The sequence below is a fragment of the Anomaloglossus baeobatrachus genome, chromosome 6 (assembly GCF_048569485.1).
Source record: "Anomaloglossus baeobatrachus isolate aAnoBae1 chromosome 6, aAnoBae1.hap1, whole genome shotgun sequence".
Taxonomy (NCBI): domain Eukaryota; kingdom Metazoa; phylum Chordata; class Amphibia; order Anura; family Aromobatidae; genus Anomaloglossus; species Anomaloglossus baeobatrachus.
This window is the reverse complement of record NC_134358.1, coordinates 560,080,492-560,097,173: the sequence shown is the minus strand read 5'-3', so window position 1 is coordinate 560,097,173 and position 16,682 is coordinate 560,080,492. Positions and strand designations below refer to the sequence as shown.

General features: G+C 47.3%; 1 protein-coding gene across 2 annotated transcripts in view; it reads left to right on the top strand.

Annotated features, from left to right (window-relative positions):
* DGKB (diacylglycerol kinase beta) overlaps nucleotides 1-16,682 on the top strand; it is a 705,227-nt gene that overhangs the window by 97,189 nt on the left and 591,356 nt on the right. The window contains exons 1-2 of one of the 2 annotated variants that reach the window (XM_075315723.1): nucleotides 12,188-12,206; nucleotides 15,927-16,161. In XM_075315723.1, the coding sequence (XP_075171838.1) occupies nucleotides 16,083-16,161 (79 nt within the window). In that variant the 5' untranslated portion in view covers nucleotides 12,188-12,206; nucleotides 15,927-16,082. Of the gene's footprint in view, nucleotides 1-12,187; nucleotides 12,207-15,926; nucleotides 16,162-16,682 lie in introns of those variants that run through there. The other variant, XM_075315722.1, reaches the window with a different exon arrangement.

Sequence of the window (16,682 nt, the reverse complement as noted above, 5' to 3'; positions counted from 1 at the left end):
TCCCGGACTGTAGAAACAAACATGACATGTTAGAACATTTCATCCCATTATGGGAGGCGCATTACTTGAACGTTACAAACTTAAACATTACTATAAGAGTCCAGTGTGGCTCCCTGCCGGGTGTCCATTACACTGCTCCATGGGGAACCCGCCGCGATCAAACCCCCAACGTAGGCTCTGGGCGTGCGTCAGAGCATTGATGACCTCACTCTATGCACGCCGGACGGGTTTTTCTTCAGGGGTGTTGAGCACACTGGTGCTAACTATGAACAATTTAGGCGTTGGCCACCCATAGTCCAGTGGCCCAATTGTCCATTTACTTAGTCACCTAAGGCAAAAAGCATTTTATACACAACATGACAGACATTTCACATAACTATTTACATTCTGCTAGGTATTTTACTTTCTATGTTCTATACCTTGGAGGGGGCTGTCCCCGAGTGCTACGTTGGGACCGGCGTAGCTCTGGGGTTTGTCCCTGACTACTTAGAGTGTCTGCCCCCCCCGTGTGATTGGTAGGCCTAACCCTGACAGGGATACATGTCGGTTGCCTACGGGATCTCAGATTCGCCAAGGGTACGGCAGGTTCACCACTGGCAGGGGGTTGAACCTCCTGTTCCACTGCTGGCGTGTCACCTCGTGTTGGAGCGGCCGGTTCTTTAGGTGGATCTGGAACCTCTTCTGTTTCTGGCTCGACCAACTGCGGGAACGTCAAGACTGGTACCACTATGGCATTGTTTATTCGGGTCCAAGTTTTGGGGAATTTTCCAAGGATTGTTTGGATCATCTCTTCCTCTTTTTCTTGACTTTGGGGACTTTCTTGTACTTCTTCTACTTCTTTTTGGGTTCTGCACCGTTCAGGGCACACTTTCAGGCGGTCCCGAGAAACTACTTGATAGGTCTTGCCTTCATCCTTGCTTATGAGGCATACCTTACTATTGTCAAAGTTGGAGGGGATAATGGTGTAGGGCTCGTTTTCCCACTGATCATCCAATTTATGCGTCCTCCGCTTCTTCTTGAGGACTTGTTCTCCAGGTGCTAAGGGAGTTGCTGGGGCTGTTTGATTGTAATGCTGCTCTTGTCTCGTTCTTGCTTGAGACAGGCTCCTCTCTACGCATTCCTGGACCTTACGGTACCGCTGCTGCCGCTCTGTATCCCAATCCTCTATTTCCTGAACCGCCTCAGGTGACACAGTCCCCATCTCAAAGTCTACAGGTAACTTGCCAGGTCTGGCTCGCATCAGGTAAGCAGGGCTGCAGTTGGTCGAATTTACCGGGATATGGTTGTACAAGTCTACCAGATCTGGTAACTTTTCTGGCCATTGGTTTCTTTCTTCCAAAGGTAGAGTCTTGAGCATATCAATAACCACATGGTTCATCTTCTCGCACAATCCATTGGTTTGGGGGTGGTACGGTGTGGTTCTGATTTTCTTACAGCCGTACATGTTACAGAACTCTTGGAACACTTCGGCCTCGAATGCAGGACCTTGATCAGTCAGTACCCTTTCCGGATAACCGTGAGGCCGACAAAAGTATGCCTGGAACGCTCTAGCTGCTGTTCTGGCTGTCTGGTCCTTCACAGGCACTACTACCAGGAAACGAGAGTAATGGTCCACAATGGTGAGGGCGTACACATAGCCTGACCGGCTTGGTGTTAACTTCACGTGGTCCAGGGCCACCAACTCCAGGGGCTGCTTCGTGACAATTGGCTGTAGGGGAGACCTCTGGCTGGCATCATCCTTCCGCCTCAGGTTACACGGACCACAGTCTCGGCACCACTTCTCGATCATCTTTCTCATGTGCACCCAATAGAACCGATCGCGGAGTAGGGTCTCCAACTTCTTCCACCCGAAGTGTCCTGCGTTATCATGATAAGCTGCTAGGACCATTGGAGCATCCCTCTGCGGAACCACTATCTGCCAGACAAGTTCATTTGTTCGCCAGTTGACATATCTCTTGCAGAGCTTGCCTTGGTAGGTGAACAGTCGTCCCCTCTCTTTCCACAGCTGCTGGGCTTCTTCTGGAGCGTCTGGGCCAAGATGGGTCTCAGCTTGGGCTAGCTTTTCCTTGACCAATCGCACGGCCGGGTCACCGTTTTGCGTCTCTTCCCAATTATGGTGAAGTAATGGGTTGACCGAGACCTCGTGCTGGCTCGAGCGCTTCACTCCTACAGCGTGCTCACACTGGGAAACACATTGGTGATGGAAAGCCGGTAACTCTATCTCTTCGAGGTCATCCAGGTCTTCTCCAGACTCGGGTAAGTGAGGCATTCTGGACAGCGCATCAGCATTGTTATTCTTCTTGCCAGCCCGATACTTGATGGTAAAGTCAAAGTTAGACAGCCGGGCCATCCATCGCTGTTCCAACGCACCTAACTTGGCTGTTGCCAGGTGTGTCAACGGATTGTTGTCCGTGAAGATGGTGAACTTGGCCGATGCCAGATAGTGCTTGAAGCGTTCAGTCACTGCCCAAACAATAGCGAGGAACTCCAGCTTGAAGGAACTGTAGTTTTCTGGATTCCTTTCTGTGGGCCGAAGCTTCCTACTGGCGTACGCTATCACCCTCTCTCTGCCTCCCTGCACCTGGGACAGAACTGCTCCCAGGCCCACGTTGCTGGCGTCTGTATACAGTACAAATGGCTGGCTGTAGTCAGGGTAGGCCAGAATTTCTTCTCCCGTGAGAGCCCCTTTCAGCCGGACAAAGGATGTTTCTAGTTGGCTGCTCCATTCAAATGGAGGGCTCTGCTTCTTAGCCTGCTTTGGCTGGCCCACCAGGAGATCTTGAAGGGGCGCTGCTATCTTGGTGAAACCATCAATGAACCTTCGGTAGTAACCCACCAGCCCAAGGAACTGCCGCACCTCCTTTACCGTGGTGGGTCTTGGCCAGTCCTTGATTACGGTGACTTTCTCCGGATTAGGTGCCACACCTTCTGCGCTGACCACATGACCCAGGTACTGCACCTTTGGCTTCAAGAGGTGACATTTGGACGGCTTTATCTTCAGGCCATATTTCGACAAGGACTCAAACACTTCTGCTAAGTGCCTCAGGTGGTCTTCATAAGTCTTGGAGTAGACTATGACGTCATCCAGGTACAACAGCACGGTTTCAAAGTTGTGGTGGCCCAAGCAGCACTCCATCAACCTTTGGAACGTCCCTGGGGCGTTGCAGAGCCCGAATGGCATACAGTTGAACTCACAGAGGCCCATTGGTGTCGTGAATGCAGTCTTCTCCCTGTCCGCCTCTGCCACGGGAACCTGCCAATACCCACTGGTGAGATCCAAGGTGGAGAAATAGTTAGCTGACTTTAAGGCTGTTAGTGACTCCTCTATTCTGGGCAGTGGATAAGCATCTTTATGTGTAATACGGTTAATTTGCCTGTAATCTACACACATTCTCATTGTACCATCTTTTTTCTTTACGAGCACTAGTGGAGCTGCCCAGGGGCTACAACTATCTCTGATAACCCCAGCCTCCTTCATTTCCCGTAACATTTCTTTGGCACGCTGATACTGTGCGGGGGGTACAGGGCGGTATCTCTCTTTAATGGGATGATGATCACCCGTGGGGATTTGATGTTTAACCCCTTTCACCTGCCCAAAATCTAGGGGGTGTTTGCTGAAGACCCGCTCATACTCCTGTACCACCCGGTAAACCCCATGCTTTTGGTGTGAGGGGGTGGAGTCGGTGCCCACATGTAATTTTTGGCACCAGTCTTCCAGCTGTCCCTTGGAGCCATTGTCTTCCGCCTGGTCAGACGGGATCAAGGGTTCCACTGCTTTGATGGTATTGTTGCTGACAGTGTACAGTTTTGCTACAGTGGCGTACCGGGGCAATTTGGCCTCCTCCTCCCCACAATTCAGGACACGGACGGGCACTCTCCCCTTGCGGACGTCTGCTACCCCTCTGGCTACCAGGACTCCAGGCCTACTGTCTGAATACACCGGTTCTACCAAGGCATGGTAATCCTGACCCTTGAGGCCTATTGCTGCCCGACACCATATCAACATTTCACTTCTTGGGGGTATTGCAATGGGGAGGGGGTCACTTACCCTCACACTGCCAATTTCTCTTCCGGCCAGCTCTACCTGCTGCCTCCTCATCAGGGCTCTGATCTCCCTCTGTAGGGCACGCTGCTGCCCGGAGCTGGCGGTTTCAGACGCCTGTTGCAACAAAATTATCACTTCGGCAATACAATTTTCTATCACATTTGTACCAATGGTTAGCAGTGGGTCAGATTCTTTGCGATCAATATCTTCAATTATCATCCCCTGACATGGCAATTCTACCCGCCCCACTTTAATGGTTACTTCTTTGTACCCAATTTGAGGCAAGGGCTGACCATTACTGGCCACAATTGTTAAATCATCATCTGGGCCATGGTCAATGTCTGAATCAGCCCAATATCTTTTGTACAGTTTGTAGGGGATGGTTGTTACCTGGGACCCCGTATCCAGGAGGGCATTCAAAGGGATCCCATCCAGCACAATAGGAAGGACCGGTCATCCTCCCACATACTTGCTGCGGCTGGGGTTTGAGCCGGGCTTCCTTACACCTGGGGGTTGGCTCCTGGCCCCAGGCTCGGCCCATTTAAAGGACAGCGTCGTGCAATGTGGCCCGCCTGGCTGCAGCGGCGGCAGATCGGTTGTCCTGTTGAATCATACCGGTCTGTGTCTTTTCCTCGGGTCGGCGGAATCCTCCTCTGTCGCATCCATGGGACGTCATCTGGGCTGGAGGCCAACTCGATTCTTGCAGGCGATGGGGTCACTTGTAGAGACTGCACGGTCTTGGCAAGGGCAACTACAGTCTTGGTCAGCTCCTGGACCTGCTGTCTGAGCTCTGCAGTGGGATCCTTATCCAGGGACTGCGCCTCAGCCCCTGCAGCAGCTCGTGTTGCAGGCACCACCCCGGGGTACGTGATAGCAAGAGGCCGGAGGGGTACTGGGTCATTCGGTGTAGATTCTCTCAGTACCCGGATGGCCTGGTCCTTAAACTTTGCAAAGTCCAGAGCAGGGTTCTGCAGGACCATGATACGCAGCTGGGTCCTGTGGGCATCTGACCGGAGCCCCTCTATGAACTGCTCAGTTAGGAGTTTGTGTTCTTCACGTACACTCTCTGGGTCCACCTGTTTAACTGCTTTCAGGGCCTCCTGCAAGTTTAAGGCATAGTCCCTTATGCTGTCTGTGGCCCGCTGCTTGCACCCAAAGAATCTCATCTGTATCTCTGCTGCGGTGCGGGTGTCAAAAGTACTCTTTAGCTTGGCCAATATCTGGGTTACTGTCCCTTTATCTGTATCAGGCCAGGACTTCACTTCACGCTGGGCCGCGCCGGCTAGCTGTCCCATTAATATGCCCACCTTCTGGCTCTCAGTCAGAGGATACACCCGGAACAAGCTGTGCAGGCTTTCTCTGAAGTCGCTCAAGGTATGGGACTCCCCGGAGTACTGCGGCAGCCATTCTGCTCCCGGGATGTACGGCATTGTGATCGGCATTACCGGCGCTACAGCGGGGGCTGGGGCGACGGCGACTGGGATTGCTTCGGCCGGTGCTGCGGCGCCTCGGGCGATGGCAGCCACCTGCTCTTCCTCTGAGTCGGACATCTTCCTCCCCCTTAGTGAACCTTACCAGGCTCCGTTCACTTTTCAAATTTCCTTCTGGGTCGCGCGGGGTTAACAGCGCTCTGCTCTGATGGCGCGCTCCCTTCGCGCTCTTTGTCAGGCACGCCCCCCTTCTTCCTGCGCTCGGCGAGGCTAATGGCAGCGGCAGTTTGCAGACAGTACACAGTCTTTTAAGCACAATTCCTGCAGGCGCACAGTACCCGGTGTGACCGGGCACGAAATCCTGTTCGTGACGCCAAAATTTACTCGCCCACCCCAGGGCTATGGGACACCCGGTGCCGGGCCGGACTAGTCCGGTGGTAGTCAGTGGTGGCTGGGCCCGGCTCCGTGGCCCTGGTGGGTGTCAGTAGAATATGTGGCTGATGACTTTAAGTTTGTGTTCGTGACGCCACCTGTGGTATGCGGCTATTAAGCCGCCGCTGCTGTGTAAGGCCTCCGGGGTGATGAAGTGGCAGCAATGGTGGTACTCCTCCCCACAGGTGGAGCGGTGCCCCGGGACACAGTTGGTGCTTGTGGAAGTCTATGGTGTTGTGTGACTAACACGGTGCAGGGCCGACAAGCAATGAAAGAAACAGGCACAAACAGTAGTCTCTTTACCTTCTCCTCTTTTACTCGGCAGAAGTTTAGTCCAGGGAGACCATCACAGATGGTAAAGATGGTCCGGCCGGCCTGGAAGTGCCTGGGGTGATCTTTGGCCAGTTGAGTATGAGGCCTACTCCCTAATCTTTCTTTGCTGTTTTAGGACACTGCACTTTGGGTTAGCAATTGCCCTCTTGCTGCTGGGACTGGTGGTTCGTCCCTTTTTCTGTGTGGTAGACTGCGCAGGCCCTCTCTGGTGCTTCTCTGCTGGAGTCCACACCGGGCCCTTGGGATGCAGCTGTACCTTCAGATTGCTTCTGGGCCAGGGGGCTTGCAGCTCTCCTGCCCTCCGGATTCAGCTACCAGGGATGGATTTTATACCCTGGCAACCACAGGCTCCGATGTCCGAGTCTCTTCTGTGCCTCTCTGCACCTCTTGCTTCACTGGGCCAAGCTATCCCAGCTCTAGGCCCCAGTTCTACAAGGCAGCACTACTCTCCGTCTGTCCTCTTTCACTCCTGTCTACAGACTAACCACTACTTCCTCCCTCCAGCCAGACTTAAGGAATCCTCCCTGAAATTCCAGGTTCAGAGCTCCCTCTGCTGGCCGGAGGGAGAACTGCGTTGGGTGTTAAACTTACTGGCCAATAGATCTCCCAATTACCTCCAGGCTCAGCATTAACCCTTGGGGAGGGCAATGCTGTTGTGGCGACCAGGTCCTGGGGCGCCACATTCTTCTTGTCCTGTCATTACATAGAGCCCAGTCCAGGGTCAGCCAGGGCCTACGTATCCTGCTGTCATGACCATAACGGGACTCTGATGGGATTAAGTCTTGTGGGAGGGACTTGTTCCAGGACTTACACCGCTTTATTATGGTGTGGATTCCACCGGAACGCCGTCAGTAATATTTCCAGCTCTGCTGCGTGCAACTGTTCCTGTGAGAGTTCTCTGTTCTAGTCTTGCTACCCGGTACCATTCTTCCTGACCTCCGTTCCTCCTGCCCGACCTGACCTCCATTCCTCCTGCCCGACCTGACCTCCTTCCCCCCTGCCCAACCTGACCCCCATTCCTCCTGCCCGACCTGACCTTCTTCCCTCCTGCCTGACCTTACCTCCATTCTTCCTGCCCCAACTGACCTCTGTACCTCCCTGTCCTCCTGTCTCTGGTCCTGGTTCGTGTCCCCTCCTTTTCACTCCCCAGTGCTTACTTGTCCTCCTGGCATCTGACCTCGGCTCTGTTATCTGACTTTGGCTTGATTACTCTTCTGTACAGACGTGTCATCTCGGCATAGACTTTGGCTGATCGACTATCCCTGCGCTTGTTATCGACCTCTAGTGGGTGTCTGTATTCTGCACTCAGGAGTCTTTACCTGAGTCCCAACGCCCCCTAATGGTACGAGTAGCTTGACATCTGTTCAGCGCATAGGTACCTATCAAGGGACATCAGGGGAGCCAGGGGCCAGTGGTATGTTTTACCAGGGGTCACCGTCATCCCTTTCCCTAAAGGCAGGGTTTTCCATTGGGAGACATCAAGAACCAAAAACTGGATGGTCTACTTTTATAAAGTCTTAATTTTTTGTGGTGGATTTTATTGTTGATGACATCCTTAGGTTGGGTGCTTAATTTCAGATCAGTGATTTCTGACTCCCATAGCCCCCTACTGATCTGTTGATTGAAGAGGTTATGGTTATGGCTAACGTGAAGTGGTTCCATACTTTTTGTAGTGGCCATGATTGGTACTGCAAGTCCTCATGTATAAAAGCCTACAGGTGTGTGTCTACCAGACCCTTCTACCGGGAATTATTCCGAACCATCCAATATGCTACGAGGCACCCTTCCATGTATACATCTATTTTGAACATTTGGAATGTTGTGTTATGTCTCATACTCGTAAAAAGCCTTCCTGCGGTCTCAATTTCCTTGAGATGTAAGACATCCACAACTTTCGAAATTACTTTCTTGTAGATTGAAAAATCGCCCATGTGAAGAGAACGCGACACATAAAACAGAATGGGTAATAGAGCTGAATTTTTGAAAATCGTGAAATGCGGAATATTTATGATTGCTTTTGGCCTTTTCGTTACGTCTCTGTTCTTTGCTGCGTCCTACGGTGACAAGAAGCTCGGAGAATTCGTTCGTTGCTTGTTTCTAATGTATGGAAACCCCGTGGCGAGTCGAAATTGACGCTCTGACTTCAGAAATGTGTAAGATGGTCTTTAGGAGGTAAAGTCGCTTTCTTATGAATGCTACATAACTTTTTATATTCCTAAACCAAGTTATTACATATTAAAGAACGTACAGTAGTTCTTTAAGGTATGAGATCATCTAGAAGAATCCGGGGCAGGCAGGTTTAGAATCTGGAGTGCTGACATTGAAAAAGTTTAGAGGTCTTCAACCTCTTAAGGCACGTACATGAAGAAGTCGCTGTTCTTCCTCCGTCTCCTGTTGCTTTCCGGTGAGCGCCGGTCGAGGATTTTATGGTAACCCAAGCTCCAGCGTGCCTGCCACTCGTACAGGCGCAGCAACACAAGGAAAATGTAATTCCTTAAGGGGGCTTTAGACGCAACGACATATCTAGCGATATGTCGTCGGGGTCATGGATTTAGTGACGCACATCCGGCGTCATTTGCAACGTCGTTGCGTGTAACAGCTACGAGCGAGTGTTAACGGTCAAAAATACTCACCTAATCATTGATCGTTGACACGTCGTTCATTTTCAAAATCTCGTTGGTCGTTGTAGATGTAGGTTGTTTGTCGTTCCTGAGGCAGCACACATCGCTACATGTGACACCCCGAAAACGACGAACAACAGCGTACCTGCGTCCTCCGGCAACGAGGTGGGCGTGTTGTTAATGCGGTTGCTCTCCGCCCCTCCGCTTCTATTGGTCGGCCGCTGTGTGACGTCACTTTGACGGCGCACGAACCTCCCCCTTAACGAAGAGGTTGTTCACTGGCCACAGCGACGTCACTAGGAAGGTAAGTACGTGTGACGGGTGTTAGCAATATTGTGCGCCACGGGCAGCAATTTGCCCATAACACACAAACGACGGGGGCGGGTGCTTTCACGAGCGACATCGCTAGCGATATCACGACGTGTAAAGCCCCCTTTAGTGTTGCAATATCACAAATCAGGGGATGACCAAAAAGACCATTCTTTTTTTGCAAAGCGTAGAGGGCGCATTTCTCCATGTAAGTTGAAATGCCTAGACATTCTTGTGGCAATAGCTACCACTTTCTGTAAGCAGGTACAGCAGGTGAAATAAGTATTGAAGGCATCACCAATTTTCAAAGTAAATACATTTGTAAATGTGCTATTGACATACATTTTTCATTAGATGTTGGTAACAACTGACAACAAATTTAGTGATGAGTAATAATGAGAAATGACATAGGGAAAAAGTATTGAACACATTACTGAAATGTATTTAATACTTCATACAAACATCTTTGCTCAGGTGGGATTTTGGCCCATTCTTCCATACGAGCACTCCTCTCATCCTGCAGATCCCGGCTCCTTCTATGAACACTGACCTTTTGTTCCTTCCAGACGTTTTCTATTAGATTCAGCTCTGGTGATCGGCTCGGCCATTCTGGAAGATTTATTTTCTTTCTCTGAAACCAGTTGGGAGTTTCCTTGGCCGTGTGTTTGGAATCATTGTCTTGCTGAAATGTTTACTCTCATTTCATCTTCATCATACTTTTAGATTGCAGAAGACTTTTATCTAGAATGTCTCTGTACATTTGAACACAGCTTCTGGTCTTGGCCGATTTATAGATTATGGCTGCAACAGTGCTCATTGGAACTTTCAGTAGTTTACAATTCTTCTGTAACAAATTACATCAGTATATTTTGCAACAATAAGGTTGCAAAGGTCTTGAGACAGCTCACTGGTTTTACCCATCATGAGATGTGTCTTGTGTGGCACCTTGGTAATGAGACTCCTTTTTATTGACCATCAGTTGAACCAGATGATATTATTTTTCATTGTGTGGAGCATTGCTTTCTAATTAATGATAGATTTTAGCTGGTATCTCTATTTTCCATTTCTTTTTGCACCTCTTTTCTTTCTTCATGTGTTCAATACTTTTTCCCTGTACCAATTCTCTTTAATACACATGAATAAATGTATGGACATCTATGGTTTGATTTCTTTGCATGTGTTAACTTGATGGGATTTTTCTAATACTTGGTGAGAAATTAGCTTTAGAAATATATTTCCTTAGAAAATTGATGACGTGTTCAACACTTATTTCACTCTCTGTATATTTCTTTGTGCGGTTCATGTCTTTCTTTACCGCAATGTTGTATTTTTTTTAGGACATTTTTCACAATTAAATTCAGGCTCTGCACCATGCATAGTGCATGAGTTACTTTGCCCGAAGCTAAGGCAGTCAGAAACTTCCCGCCATTTTCAGTTGTGATGATGCCTATTGCGGCTGTTGGCGAGCCATCCAGCGTGAATTTTTCTTCTTGATGCCAAGTAGTCCTTTGTCCGCTGTATGGTTTTTGTCACCCATGTGCTTACATGAAAGAAAAGACTGAGGTAGTGCATGAAACAATATGTTAGGGATCGGGTCATGTTCCTTGGGTAGGATTCGGAGTAGTTGTAGGAGGATATGGATAACCACCGTTTGTGGTGGTGGAAACAGACGTTGCAATGCCTTCACCATCAATCCTGGTTGCAATGTTGATCACTTCTTCTGAACACATTGAGCCTATGTACTGTGAAGAACATACATTGTCCCTGTCCATAAGTAGGCTTCTGTAGGTGTCTGGTGTAGGCTACTTTGGAGCTCAATGCCAAATCTAGTAAGTGACACTTATTTCCTTAATTGTAAACGCACGGAACAGTCACCAACGTTGGCAAGAAATAACATCAGTTGGGTTATCCTCTGGGAAGATTGAGCACAAATTATCATTTCTCGAAAGGCAGCAGCATCTAGTAAGCGGCACAGATGTGACTTCATAGCCAGCAATTTGTCCGGCTTGGAGTTGAGTTGGTACACATGCAAATAACTGGGATTCCCCAACACACGATAAGAAATGGAGAAGAAGTAGGTGGAGAAGTTGGAGTACGACAAGCATTAGCGGTGGAAATAGACAAATCTAGATTTACACCCAGGAAAAAAATTCAGTTTGGCTCCTACATGTCATGGGTGTGTCACGGCTGTCAGACAGTCATGTGGTTTCTAGCCATAGAAGGTCACAGTGTTTTTCAGCGCAAAATGCTCCCTGACTATTGTTCCTGCTCTTAATATTTATTGGTATAGGTAGCTGGATATTTATCTCTCCCCCTTTTGGTCCCAGCAGGAGCTCGCTTTCCACCCAGCTGCTGATCATCAGCATTATCTTGGTGCTTAAATACTCCCTTCTTTCCTGGACTGGTGCTGGTGATATTTTCAGTTCATTCAAGCTCTGGTTGCAAGCAGGTGGCTTGTACTCTTCTGTGTTATTGTGTCTGAAACTTTGCTGAACCTCTACCTGAGTCATCTGTGGATAAGTAGTTCATGCATTTTCCACTGTGTGTCCTCCTTGTGTCATCTATAGTGTTTAGTGAGGTTGACGAAGAGCTCATGCCACCCATTCCACGGGAACCTAGGCTCAGGTGTCCGGCTCGGTGCATAGGTGCAGAATCTATCTAGGGTGGTGAAAGCTCATGCCATCCGTTCCCTATTTAGGGTCCAGCACTAGTGATACCTAGGGTCAGGTATCCGGCTCGGCGCATAGGTGCAGAACCTATCTAGGGTGATGAGGGACCCCAGGGACCAGTGGTGGGTTTGGTCAGGGGTCACCATTGCTCCTTTCCCTAGACACAGGGTTTCCCTTCCCTTCTGTGTTGTTCACTTGGTACATCCCCGTACCTAACACTACGTGACCACTCACATACAATTTGCACACCTACAGTTACGTGCCGACTAACTGTTCTTTGCAATTCTCTCAATGTTCAGTGAAAAGCTGCAGCCGCTGCTTCCCTGAGAGAAGCAGGAACAGAAGCTGATTGACACAAAACTGTAAGGTACGTGCACATGATGTCTTTTTATCATGTCCATTGGTGTTTTTTCCATTGTATTTGTAATTTTAGCAAACGGCTTCTAAGCACAAGCTGCCGAAAGCATGAACATGCTGCTACTTTTAACCGCTTCCCAGCTAAGGCAGAAATGGGTAAAATAAGTGACAGCAAACGGTACTCTTTTTTTATCAGCTCAATCTCTAGCCAGGTCTCCACGTGTTTTACATGGACAGAAGGTCCGGAAAAAACACGGACATGTGAATAGCACCATAGATTATAATGGGTATGTGTTGTATACAAGAAAAGAAATGGATAAAACAACAACATGGACGCGTGAATGAGGCCTAAAACAGGAATCAAGGGGAAATATACAGCTATCAAACACTTTCCCCCCGGTCCTAATTAGCATAATGTATTGAGAAATGGAACATGGGTTCTTCATTTATTGGAAATGAAACACAAGGTGACAATACATTATCGGGGGCCCCCATACATCTAGGGCCCCCTGGTGTGAACAGGTAATTGAACTGGTACATCTGCTGTAAAGCAAGCGAAAAGCCTGGATTCTGTAAATCCCACAGGGTAGAAGTGATAAATGTATCACCTCTAGAGTAAGCTTTGCTTGACTTCAAAGGATGGTAAAGGGGCTCCTCTGAGCCGACTTAAAGTTATGAATATTTGGGTTTTTGTGGCAGGCATAGTTTTGGTAGACACATTTTTGGCATCGTGATCACAAGGTCAATGACATGCATATTTTTATGAAACTGTGAGGCCTGCCTATGAGCTCCAAATTAATATCAGGCAGATGGATGACAATACAATATCATATTTCCTATCTATAAAAAAGTAAAATCATGATAGGAAATGTAGTTCTAAGATTTTCCACCTGAAATCTACAGGGGTCAAGATGTCCTGAAAGTTAGGACTCTTATAATTTTCTAGAGACCAGAGCCACAGCCCATGACAGCCCTATCTGAGGTCACCAAGGGTAATTATGTGGGAGTGACTGATGTTTAATAAATACAGAAGTCTGAGTTGATGCCTTTGTGTACTGCAGGAAGATACAGGTCTCTTTAGACTTGTCCCATCTTTTCTAAAAGTATTTCTTCCCTCCACTACAATCTGCGCTATTTCTATGACACAGATTTACTACTTATTTAATATAATTGTATATACGGTATTGGTTTGTCTGAATTTCCAGCATCTTTGTATGTTTTTGTAATTACTGCCTACTTTTTGGTTAAATATATAAAACTTAATAACTTTGTTCTTCTTGCTCAAAAAAAATCGCATCCTTGAAGCTTTGTCAGAAAGACGTTACCAGTAACAGGTGTCCAATCAGCCTGTATAAAGGATTGGAGGTGGCAGCTAGTTTTTCTTGGGGTTATTGCGGAGCTTGGCAGGGACCATACAGAAGTATATATATTTCATGAGTTGGAATCAGCTGTGTATATACTATATGTTCACTGAGAAAACATACAGTAATCGGCAAAGTACTGAAAGCAGATGTCACCTAGACACGTATTGTCCTGACGATTGGAGGCAGTGGAATGCTGTTCGTGGCATATTGGTGGAAGCAGTTGGATATCTGAGTCATCTCCCAGACTGTGATCCTTGACACTGATATATTTAGGTATTTAATGGCCTTTTTCTCAATCTCGAGCCATGGCGACTTGATAGCTGAACCATATGTAGGAGGATTGATCTTGTGCAGGTCTAGGTAGGTCAGCCACAGTCTTCTCCGCCATTATCTTGATTGTGCCAAGCCATCGATTTGCCGCTCTTTCCTCTTCGCTTTGTGCCTTCTATCTTTCCGACTACAATGTCCTTCTCCAGTGATTGCTCTCTTCGTATTATGTATTCAAAGTAGGCAAGTCATAGTTTGGTGATCGTTGCTTCGAGTGACATGTCTGGCTTGATTTGCTCCAAAATTAATTTGATTGTTCTTCTCATTCATGGTATTGATATAACGTCCTTCTATGTGCTACTCTAAGTGATATGATAACTGCAAAGCATTAACGTGAAGCCCTACCAGCCACTCCTGAACATATACGAGTCTTCCACAGCTGATGTTGTCTTTTGCAATATATAAAATGGTGGTGATCATCTCAGATGGCATGCTAAACAAATCACAAATTGTTCAAATTCCTAAAAATTCAACACAGATTCAATTCTCATTTAATTGATTTGCTCAACATTGTTAGAGATGTCAGTAACATATCCCACTCTGTCACAAAGTAATTTGGAATAGAAGTGCCTACACCGGCCTAGGGCTAGGGGAGCCCTAGCTTTCCATGTTACCAAAGATATGTCATATGGTGACAATCTTTGGGCCACCTTCCTAACCCTACCTCCTAAATAGCCCTGGTATGTACCTTCTCTCCCCTAATCCCAGGGAGGGTCAGAAGAGAAGTGGTTAATCCCAAACAAATAGACGAACAGGGAAAAACCAAAACACACAATACGTGATTAGGAGGAAATAAAAAATCAAGGAGGAAATAACAAACAACAATGATATTTCTGCAACACACCAAATAAGGACCGGTATTGCAAATTACGGTATTTTTCAGATTATAAGACGCACTTTTCCTGCAAAAATTTGGGAGGAATGTGAGGGGTGAGTATTATAATCTGACTGTATCTTACCATGGGTAGTGGAGAGGGGTCACAGGAGACCGGGGAAATGCTGCGGCGGCTGTGCAGAGGTGGCTGGGCTGGTGCCGCGGTGACTGTGTAGGGTCTGTGGCGGCTATGCGGGGTTTGCAGCAGCTGGTGCTGAGGCAGCTGTGCAGCGTCTGCTGCGGCTGGTGCCAAGGCTGCGAGGGGGTGGTGAGGACTTAAAATAATAGCACCCGAAGAAAGCGCGTGCGCAGATGGCGCTCTTGGCTCAAGATCTCATCTGTGCATGCGCCGCCTCTGGTTCATTGATCTCCCAGCAACGGACTTAAGGAAAATGCTGCCTGGAGGTGGCGCTTGTGCAGATGAGATCTTGGGTTACAATTGAACCGAGAGCTCAATCAGCATACTCGCTGACTTTGGGCGTCATTTCTTTGAAGACCTCAATGCCCGAGGCCGCGGCTGCAGCTCGATTCCCAGTACCAGAATAGCTGCCACAGCCACTGCCTCAACATCAGCACAGCTGCCCCAGCACTAGCACAGCTGACAGTTTCTTAGACAGCATCTGGGATACCCACCGCCCCTGCCTCCTGTGACACCGGTCCACTACTGGTCGAAACCCGAGTCTCACTGAGCAACTCAAAAGCACCAGGTGGTGTGTCAGACTCTGCAGTGTGAACAGGGTCAGAAGTCTCCATGACACCTGGTGAGTTTAGTGCTGAACACTATGCAACGCTCTTGTCTTCCTCTTCTCACTCTTCTAGCATCCTCCTTCCCCTACACAGATACAGAACCAAAAAATAAAAGTACCCTCAAGCAAGTCTTCTTCCACAAATATTCATAACTAGAGCTTTAAACCTATGTGATGTCTTAAGATTTGGATGATTCTGGATTTTAGTGTAAAGGTGTTCTGGCGCAAAAATTATTAATGTTTTTGTAAATAAGCAATATTTATAAATATATGAAATAAATAGGGAAAATATTTTCAAATGAAAAGCAGTGAATTAATATTCCAAATTCTTCAGGGGTTAAAAAAATAGAACAAAATTAATTTTGGGAAAAAAAAAAGTTTTGAAATATTTAATTGTATTTTTTTTTTCTCCATTTCAGGATGTTAAACGCACAATGACCTCATAGAGGACTTCATCTCTGTAATTATCCCATCACCTCGGACTAAAGACTCTTGGGGATCGGAAAAAAATATTCTATAAATTATATCTGGCTTCAGACTGTCACATTTGTCCTTTTATTGCAACTGGAATCTCTATGACCATAATGACTAACCAAGAAAAGTGGGTCAATCTCAGCCCTGCAGAGTTCTCTCAACTTCAAAAGTATGCAGAATGTAAGTATGATTCGCTTTGAATATTTTAATCTTCACAGCTAATTTCCATCGAACAGCACAAATGCGCTGTAGTGAACGTATGCCGTGACCGAGCGCTGCCTCCGGGGCACATCAGTCTAGTGTATATCTGTATAATCCTATCTTGTAATTATAAGGGTCAATGACCAAGAGAACAGGACGGCTCCAGCTGCCATGATTACCTGTCTGTCCAATTCCGACATATGAGGATCCATCATGTCAAATAAAATAACTGAAATCTTCAGAAATGGAGTTTTATAAGTTTTTTTTGCAAATAATATTGCAATATATTTAGTAGTTATAATCTTGTACATAGGGGCAGTATTATAGTAGTTATATTCTAGTATATAGGGGCAGTATTATAGTAGTTATATTCTTGTACGTAGGGGCAGTATTATAGTAGTTATATTCTTGTACATAGGAGGCAGTATTATAGTAGCTATATTCTTGTACATAGAGGCAGTATTATAGTAGTTACCGTATATTCTTGTACATAGGGGGCA